At 30.6% G+C, this 9,105-nt stretch overlaps 1 protein-coding gene across 2 annotated transcripts; it reads right to left on the minus strand.

The window, feature by feature from the left end:
• Positions 1-5,188: 5,188 nt before the first annotated feature.
• LOC114176285 (putative serine/threonine-protein kinase PIX13) lies at positions 5,189-7,752 on the minus strand. Of its 2 annotated transcripts, none has more exons than XM_028061268.2 (6): positions 7,570-7,752; positions 7,100-7,455; positions 6,648-6,783; positions 6,419-6,561; positions 6,075-6,198; positions 5,189-5,585 (listed from the first exon to the last, which is right to left on the minus strand). In XM_028061268.2, the coding sequence occupies exons 1-6, from the start codon at positions 7,634-7,636 to the stop codon at positions 5,338-5,340; spliced, it is 1,074 nt and encodes a 357-aa protein (XP_027917069.1). In that variant the 5' UTR covers positions 7,637-7,752; the 3' UTR covers positions 5,189-5,337. The 2 variants fall into 2 exon arrangements, with proteins under 2 accessions (XP_027917069.1, XP_027917068.1); XM_028061267.2 differs by having other exon boundaries at positions 5,189-5,648.
• Between the last annotated feature and the right edge of the window lie 1,353 nt (positions 7,753-9,105).

Here is a 9,105-nt window from a genome sequence, read left to right on the forward strand (position 1 = left end):
ATGAACCGGTCTACTCTATGTGAGTCTGACTAATTCATTAGAGTATCAGGATGTAGCCTTACTTGAATTCTTAAATCATCACACAAATTACTTTATCATCAAAAGGGATTTCTCCATGAAATTCCCACACATAATCCACATATTATTTCAAAACCTCATCATCTCATGCCAAACATGAAATACAATCTCAAATACCACCTCATACATGCACAACATCATACATCATACCCTTAAGGAGTAAAACAACCAATCGTAGAAAAGAGTAAGTAATGAAACACGTCCGTGCACCAGTCTTGCTTAAGTGACAAAAGTCCTCTTGCTTGAGTGAGACCATCTTACTTGAGTGAGATTGCTCTTTGCTCAAAACTGGAGCTTCTCGCCTGAGTGACAACTTAAGCATAAACTGGGTGGGTTTTCTGTTATTCTCGCTTAGGTGAGGGTTGCTCGCTTGGAAGAAAACAACAAATTTCCGCTCATGCATGCAAACAAGAAATCCATATCAAGCCATAGATAATTCATTATCATACAAACACAAGAATCATCCAAGCATTTTAAACATGAAACTGAACCAAAAATAGGCATGACACTTCAAAAAGTGAAAAACCCTAGCTTCCCTTGCCTTGACTGATGCTAAATTTGAGGAGGAGAAAGCCCTTAGTGGAAAAGCATCAAGACCTGGAGCCGAAAACAGAAACACAGGTTGACGAAATGAGGCTCTAAGGAAGATCTTAAAACTGAACCAACACAATAGAGTTAGAAAAAGGAGAAAAACAAAAGTTTAGAGTTCAATTTACGTGGAGGAAGAGTGTTTGGATATCTCAGAGGAAGGTTTCACAAGTGTCCTAACTCAGCTTCTGCTTTAGAAAGAGAAAAAAGAAAGTGAACCATTTGAGTTGAAGAGACAGAGTGGAAAGTAGGTGAGCCACTGGTCCTGAAAAAAATAAGTAGACTGACTTTGGATCAACTAAGGGCCAAAAAATTTTAAAAACAAAAGTGACCTTTACGGTCATAATGAATCAAAATCATAAAATTTGTTTATAACAAAGAAGTAATTGTTCACCTACTTATTCAAAATACAAGATAGTTAGAGTTACTCCTATTGTTTTTTTTTTCTATTATTATATAGTTTCTTACTGTTACAAATACTGAAACTAAATACATTTGTTCCTTACTTAATAGCTCAACTTTAGAGGTACTAGACCAAGAACTCAAAACCACTAGTCCATTATTATTGAATAAAGTGGATATATTTTCCGCTATTTATCTTTATTATCAAGGCATAAAAATCTATAGATACATTTAAAAAGAATTATTCACTAAATTATTATTCATTTATTTACTATTATTAACTCTTGCTACCTTAAGCTTGAATAGTCTTTTGTAAATGTAGTTGCATTTCCCTTAACAAGTGAATCACACCAGAGTTTCTTGTAATATATCTATGATGCTTAGGTTTGGGATCATTTGCTTTTGTTGGTTTTTTGTCTTGTCAAGTTCAGATGCGAAACTTTTATATTTATAAGTAAATATTATATATCTTTATATAGAAGGATTAGAGTACCCCTAAATATTTTATTTAATTTTTATATATTCTTTGTTAATAAAAGAAATGTAGTTGCATATAGTTCTCGACAAATTCGTTCCAAGAAGTTCACAAGTTAAAAAAGTATTCACATACCATAATACATTGATATTTTCACTTATTTTTCTAGTTTTTTTTTTTAACTTTTATAATAAATCTTATAAGAAAATGTTTTAGAAATTAAATTTTTTATAAACGTAGAGAAATTTTAGAAACACTAAGTATATAAAATATTATATATATATATATATATATATATATATATTTTTTTTTTTTTTTTTGTTCAAGTAGATCTGTATATAGACTTGGTAAGGAACACTCAATGTATCTCCCTCCCTCAATGATATCATAAAGGTTTATTTTATTTAGATAGAGATAGTTATATGTTCTCCACTCTAATGCTTAAGGATTCAGGGTCTTTTGTTCTAAATGGGTTTCAAACTCAATATATAAACCCAGATATTATCAAATTTATGTAAATCCTAGTGAGGAACTTGAACCCTAGGGTGAGATATTATCTAAAACCAGATATTGGAGTATATCCTCTTCAGGCCTCTCTAATGCTGAGGCAGGGGTTTGTTATGTTAGAGGTGGAGTTTTCTGCCTCTTTGTGGAAGGTGTGTTCTGTGAATGAGTTCAACTATCTCTTTGGTTGCATTCTACAACCACAAGAAAAATTTTATTCTTTAATAATCATCACAGATAAATAAATGCAACAGTGCCACATGATTCTCAATACATCCAAATATATATTTAAAACTATGGTTCACGCATCACAGTACATGCATACATAAAAATATAGAAAGATGAGCATGCATAACTGAAAAACTAAAATTTAAGCCTTCATCCTCATCCAAATCAGATTTTCAGGTAGAAATAAGTTAAAAACCTTAATTATCTTCACGTTTTATGTTATTTAATAAGAAAATGAACTTCTCAAAATGATGCCAAGTGAACTTCTCAAGATAAGGTAGAAATAAAATAAAAAAATGGGTCAAAGTGTACTCCCAGTCCAACCTTAATTTTCTTTACTTTTTATGTTAATTAATAAGAAAATCAACGTCTCAAACAGATGCCATGTTGTTATTTATATTAATTTAGAACTCACACTAGACTAAGAGGTGTACTTGAATTATACATTCTTTAAATACAAAGTACTATATATGTATATTGAATTTGAACTGTAATTAATATGCATCAATCAATCAATAATCAAAGCAAAAAGTTTATGCGAAAAAGATTCATTATTAAGTGGTTATAGTTCTCAATTTGAACTTCTCTTCTTTCCACTGTTACTGATTCCTTTCTTACTTCTTTTCTTCATCTGTCTTTTGTTAACTTTTTTGAACCCTTTTCTTAGTGATATTTATGTAGAGCAAAAGAAGTTTGAAGATTGTTTTGCAATGTTAGAAATTTTTGTTTGACTTCAGAAGCAAATGTACACGTTTATAAAAATATTCTAGAAATGGAAGATTGCCGAAACAAATACTATGAAAAATTGATTAATTTGGGTAAAATTTAGTTTACAATATGGGTTCTTATGTTTGAATAAGTGTGGAAGAAATGTCAGGGGATGTAAGAGTTGCATCAATTTTAAATCATATTTATTATTTTTAAGATTTTTTTTTCTAAATTCTAAATAAACTCATATTAGACATTATTATGAAAATTTTATTAAAAAGAGAAAAGAAAAACATGTAAAAACCATACAAAATCCATAATAAAATTACATTATACACAAATACAAAAATATTTATTATGGCAAAAAATATGTTGGTGGAAAATAGGAAACTAATGCAATGCAACACCTAATAACTCACAGATCAAATCTCATAAAATCTTTAAAATTCATTATTACTTTTTAGAAGTCCTTTGGTAAGTTTAATATCAACTTTACCTATCCTTATCAAGTTTTTTATAATTTGAACTAGCTCATCATCCTCTTTGGTATTAAAATTCCCTTTCATCAAATATATTAATCAATTTAAAATCTAATTTCAATTCTTCCACAAAATGAGTTTTCTTAAACTTCAAATAATTAGGTTGTTTCAAAGTATTTATATTGGTTCAGATCAAAAAGACCCTACATTCAGTTGTTAATCTCTAAAAACCAAGATTAACTCAATCATTAAAATAAACCACAAATACAATCTTAGATAAGAAAGTTTAAGATTTAGAAAACATCTCTTTTGAATCACATAAGAGATGAAGACGCCTTCCTTGAATCACACAAGGAATGAACATCTCCTTTGAATCACACAAAAGGATGACCGGCTTCTCCTAGCAACAATAACATCACTCAATTACTCAAGATCTCGCTTGATGAAAATTATTGTTCTACCCACATTAGATTTTTCAAAGTCTTACCACAAAGAGTTCTCAAGTACTCAGACTTCTCTAACTTCTGTATTTCTAAACGAAAGCGTACCACTTTATTTATAGAAGTCTATTTAGAAATTAGATTAAGAATATGAAAAGTTAAATTACAACTCTCACAAATAATTATCATAAGTAATAACCTATTATCATAAAAACTTTTATAACAATATTTTTCTCGCTGTGATAATCTATTATCAATTGGAATAATCTATTATCAACCGATGATAATCGATTATCATAAAGACTTTTATTAAAAATCACTTCTAACTGAGATAATCAATTATCACTAAGAATAATCGATTATTCAAGTGAGTTTTACAAATAAGTAAAATTTTCTTGGTGCTCTAATGCTCGGGTTTTGCCTATTTGACTATTGACATACTAATTTAACTATTTTAAATAACTTACATAGATTACAAGACCTAAACAACTAAACTCTTAAGCCTTCAATGTGTCTTTTGAATCCAAACATTCTTTAAAGTCTTCAACATTTTTTCATGGATCATCATAAGTCTTCCTTATATGTTCATAAGTCATCATCATCATCATCATCAAAACTCCTTATTGAAGAAAGATATTCATCTTCTTCTTTTTCTCAACACAAAATTACTATAAGGTAAATTGAAATGTTGTAAACCCTACAAATTATTACAAATAGGAGTGACATCCTCTACAAAAGACATGTTAGCAAAAGAATCAGAATCTATTAGCGCACCATCGATCGCTAGAAACATCTAGATTCTTAAAGGAAGATTAATGTGTAAGACAAACATTATCATAATATGATTCAGACCATGACTAAACAACCCATAGTACCATTTTTTTACTGAACTCACACACACATTAATTTTAATTGTTAAAATAAGATAAAACAAATACGTAAATCATTAAAACAATCAATAAAACTAATTAATGGTAATATAGTATGATAATTAATTTTAGTACAAAAATATATTAAGTAAATGAAACTAGTTTTTAAATAAATCGGGTAGAGATACATCATCATACATGTGTTCATCCAAAAAATTAAAAGTTCGACTATAGTTATGGGATAGTTTTTGTATTCACAGATAAGGAAAAAATGATTTAAGTTTAAAAAGTATATATCGAAATTATTTAATTACAAATCTAAACAGATATCCAAAATTCTCTTACTCTTATAAATTAAATTTAGAAAGAATTGATGACAATTTATTTCACATGTAAAACTCTTTATAAGATAACTAATGAATTATGAAAATTCTTTGAATTTGGTTGTTTGAATATAATCCTTAGGTCATTTGATTTTAGAAATAAAGATTATTTTGTCTTTTAAACTTGAAACCAATCAAGCAAAAATTAAGAAAGAAAAAATTACAAATAAAAGTTGGGTATCTTCAATGGATATCTTCAATGGCTTCCAATCGCTCAAGTACTTGTTTCATTGAAGGACGTTGTCTAGGGTCAGGCTTTAGGCATTTCAGAGTAAGTTTTGCTGTTTCTAATGCAGCCTTGGTTGAATATTGACCCTCTATCCTACCATCCATAATGCTTTTCAACTTCTTTTTGGAAGAGAGACATGGTTTTCTCCATTCAACCAGGTTCTGCTGCTTTGTTGGCCTTCTTTTGTCAATTACCCTCATGCCTGTAAGTATTTCAAGAAGCACCACACCAAATCCATACACATCACTATTCACATACAATTCCCCTGTTCAAATATTCATACAATTCAAACACATGTTAGTTTGTGGTGGGTCAAAGCATTGGACTCCATTATTCCTTACTACCTTCCTAACTTCATTTCCACAAATACATTCATTGCTTTACATTACTACTATAATATTAAGGTCTGTTCCTTTTAAGGAAACTTTCTCTGTTTTCTCGTCTTTGGCTTATTTTCACAAAACAATGTCTTTGAAATCAAGAAGTCAGGTGTCGTTTAAGTAATTACATGTGAAATAAAAACAAATAATACTTCCTCACACCAAATAAACCGTTCATTCTCCCTACATTTTGTTTCCATTTCCTTCTTGCATATGCAAATCTTGTTCATATTATGCTTTGCGAAACACTAATAAATTGAAAACATAGTTTAAAGCTGCTTGAATTGTCAATTATGTGCAGATACAGTTACCTGTTGCGACATATTCTGGAGCGGCATAACCATGTGTGCCCATGATCCTGGCAGTTGCCTGTGGTTGTCCCCCAGATAGTCCCACCTTAGCCAACCCAAAATCTGATAATTTTGCATTGTAATTCTGTACGATAAAAAGCAATTGCTTATCAAAATTATGAGGAATTTTGCACTTACATTAAAACTATTATGCCTCATAACATCATGTAATATTCTTCAACTTGTTCCGGGTCTATAGTGTTGAAAGCACTAAGAAATGGACAATGAGAATCCAAGATATTGCCTTTTTCAGGTTATATGTTAACATATGACATACGAACATCAACGAACAAAAACCAACTGACCCCGTCGAGAAGTACATTTGAGGTCTTGAAATCTCTGAATATGACTAAATTTTCGTTGGCGTGCAAGAAAGCTAATCCCCGAGCTGCACCGATTACTATTTTAAGCCGGGTGTTCCAAGAAAGTGGTTCCATGCTATGATTTCCTGCTCAGAAACAAGACAAGTAATATGAATTAAACTCTGTCAAGAGAAGTTTTCTTTAACCTGTTTTAATTGTCTTCAATTCATACTTCTGAATAGATGATTCTCTAAGCTTCCCTTTGGCATGAATTCATACACAAGAAGAAACTGATCCTCATCCCAACAGTACCCCAATAACCTCACCACGTTGGGGTGAGAAAGCCTTCCTAAAACGTTTACCTCAGACTGCATTTTCCAACCAACACAAAATCACGTTTAAATAACAACTCAAGTAAAATTACAACATGATAGAATGATAAACATTTAGCCAGTTATGTTTTGGCATGTTTTGGCATGTTCTCTGGAACATGGAACACGGAACATGGAACAGGACAAGTTCATCTAACTGTACCAACATTGTAAAGAAAAGTTTGTATTCAATTGCTAACATGCATAACAAGATAGCAAGAACTTTAATATAAAGATGGAAGTGTTTCGGTTCATTAAAAATTTAAAGTCAAAGTTTAAAAAATGTAAATGAAAGAGTTAAAAACAAAGCGACCTGCCACTGTGAAAACCCTTGACAACCTTCCGGGTCGAATATTTTGATGGCAACTACCACTCCAGAGCCTGGTTTGGCGGGGGTGAGGTTGTTCTCATCCAACCATCCCTTGTAAACGCTGCCAAACCCACCTTCACCGAGAAATCTGTCGGACCTGAAATTCCCTGTGGCAGATTTCAGCTCCTCAAAACTGAACACCTTCAACTCAGGCAATTTCAGAATTTGGCCACCGGGAAAAGGAAGAGGAGAGCATTCGCTTTCAATGCTTTCTCTCACGGAAAACTGACTCTTTCTTATCCTGGTGGTTGTGATAGTTCCGCAGGACTCGACGTTGCTGCCGTGAATGTCTGATGAACCTGAAAACAGAGGAACCGAACCACTAATGGGAAAATTCGAATCGGAGGAAAGTAACGAATCGTTTCCTGTTTTGGGATGAATTTAGAAATGGCGCGGAAATTTTGATAACTTGCCTCGAGAGTGACGGCGGTTGAGAGAGGAGTAATGAAGCCATGGAGCAACAGAGAAGCAGAGACCCATCTTATGGCAGTCAGGAACCTCTGGTTTTGGTTGTCACTTGGTTAACCATATTGTGTTTTGGATTGCCAGCCCTTGAATCTTGAATTTAAAGCAGATCATCCCTACTGGTTTTAGATCAGATCATTATTGGAAAATGATAAGTTGACTAACATTTTTTAACTCCAAGTTGTCATAGGTGTCATTATAAATTAATTTTTGAAATAAATATTTTTGTCTATGCCAGTGAAATAGAAAGGAGAAACGAGATCAATTTGGATTATTTATTGATTTCTTTTTTTGTTTTTATCGTGTTTTTATAATATACTTATTATCATTAATTTTGATATTTTAAAATATATTAAAAAAATATTTAAAATATCACCATAGTATAATTTGTAGGCTAAATACCTTTTGATCCTCATTTTTGTATTGTTTGTTTAAAAATCTATCATAAACCATTATTGTTCGAGATGCTAAGATAGGTATAATTATTGATTTGGTCTCCTAATTTTTTGATTTAGTTCAATTTGGTCTCCATATTTTTTGTTGGTTCAGTTTAGTACCCCAATTATTTAAAAGGGTTCAATTTGGTCTTTTCTGTTAAGTTTGAGTTAACACTGTGTCCATACAGAACACGTGTCAAGCCGTAGAATTTTTTAATTTTTTAAATTTTTAATTTTTTTTTAATTTCTTTTACATTTTTTTTTCTGAAATTTTATAATCTGTCACGTGTCATGTTACTGTTGTGTCACATGGCAGTTTACAGTCATGACACGTGGTAGTGGTAATAATTGTTTTCAATTTAATTCTCTATTAAAATTTTGGGTTCAATTTAGTACTCCAATTGTTTAAAATGATCCAATTTTGTCTTTTTCAATTTGAGACCAAATTAGTAAATAAGTTTAATTATAACTTATATATACATGTTATAATAATTTTTTGGAATTTATACATCAAATCACTACACCCAAATATTCAAATTATTTTATTTTTTAGAAGTGTAAAACATTTCACGTGTAAAAAATTATAAAGGTAAAGATGTAAAAATAAAATAATTTGAATATTTAGGTGAAATGATTTAATGCATAAATTCAAAATAATTATTGTAAAATATATATAAATTGTAATTAAACTTATTTACTAATTTGGTCTCAAATTGGAAAAGGCAAAATTGGATCGTTTTCAAGAATTGGAGTACTAAATTGAACCAAACATTTTAATAAAGGATTATATTGAAAACAACTATTATCATGATCACGTGTCATGACTGTAAACTGTCACGTGGCACGACAACAACATGACACATGGCAGATTATAATTTTTTAGAAAAAAAATTAAAAATTAAAAAATTAAAAAAAATTAAAAAATTTCATGGCTTCACACATGTCCTATACAGATACAATGTTAACTTCAACTTAACATAGATGATCAAATTGAACCCTATTAAATAATTGGGTACTAAATTGAACCAACAAAAAATATGGGAATCA

The sequence above is a fragment of the Vigna unguiculata genome, chromosome 3 (genome assembly GCF_037176805.1).
Source record: "Vigna unguiculata cultivar grain cowpea cultivar isolate G323 ecotype 2 chromosome 3, ASM3717680v1, whole genome shotgun sequence".
In the NCBI taxonomy this organism is placed as follows: domain Eukaryota; kingdom Viridiplantae; phylum Streptophyta; class Magnoliopsida; order Fabales; family Fabaceae; genus Vigna; species Vigna unguiculata.

Coding starts and splice junctions, on each gene's coding strand:
- LOC114176285 (XM_028061267.2), bottom strand. CDS start 7,636: ATGGGTCTCTGCTTCTCTGTTGCTCCATGGCTTCATTACTCCTCTCTC. Junction 6,784..7,099: donor AAGGGTTTTCACAGTGGCAG/GTCGCTTTGTTT, acceptor TGGAAAATGCAG/TCTGAGGTAAACGTTTTAGG. Junction 6,562..6,647: donor AGAGAATCATCTATTCAGAA/GTATGAATTGAA, acceptor GTTTCTGAGCAG/GAAATCATAGCATGGAACCA.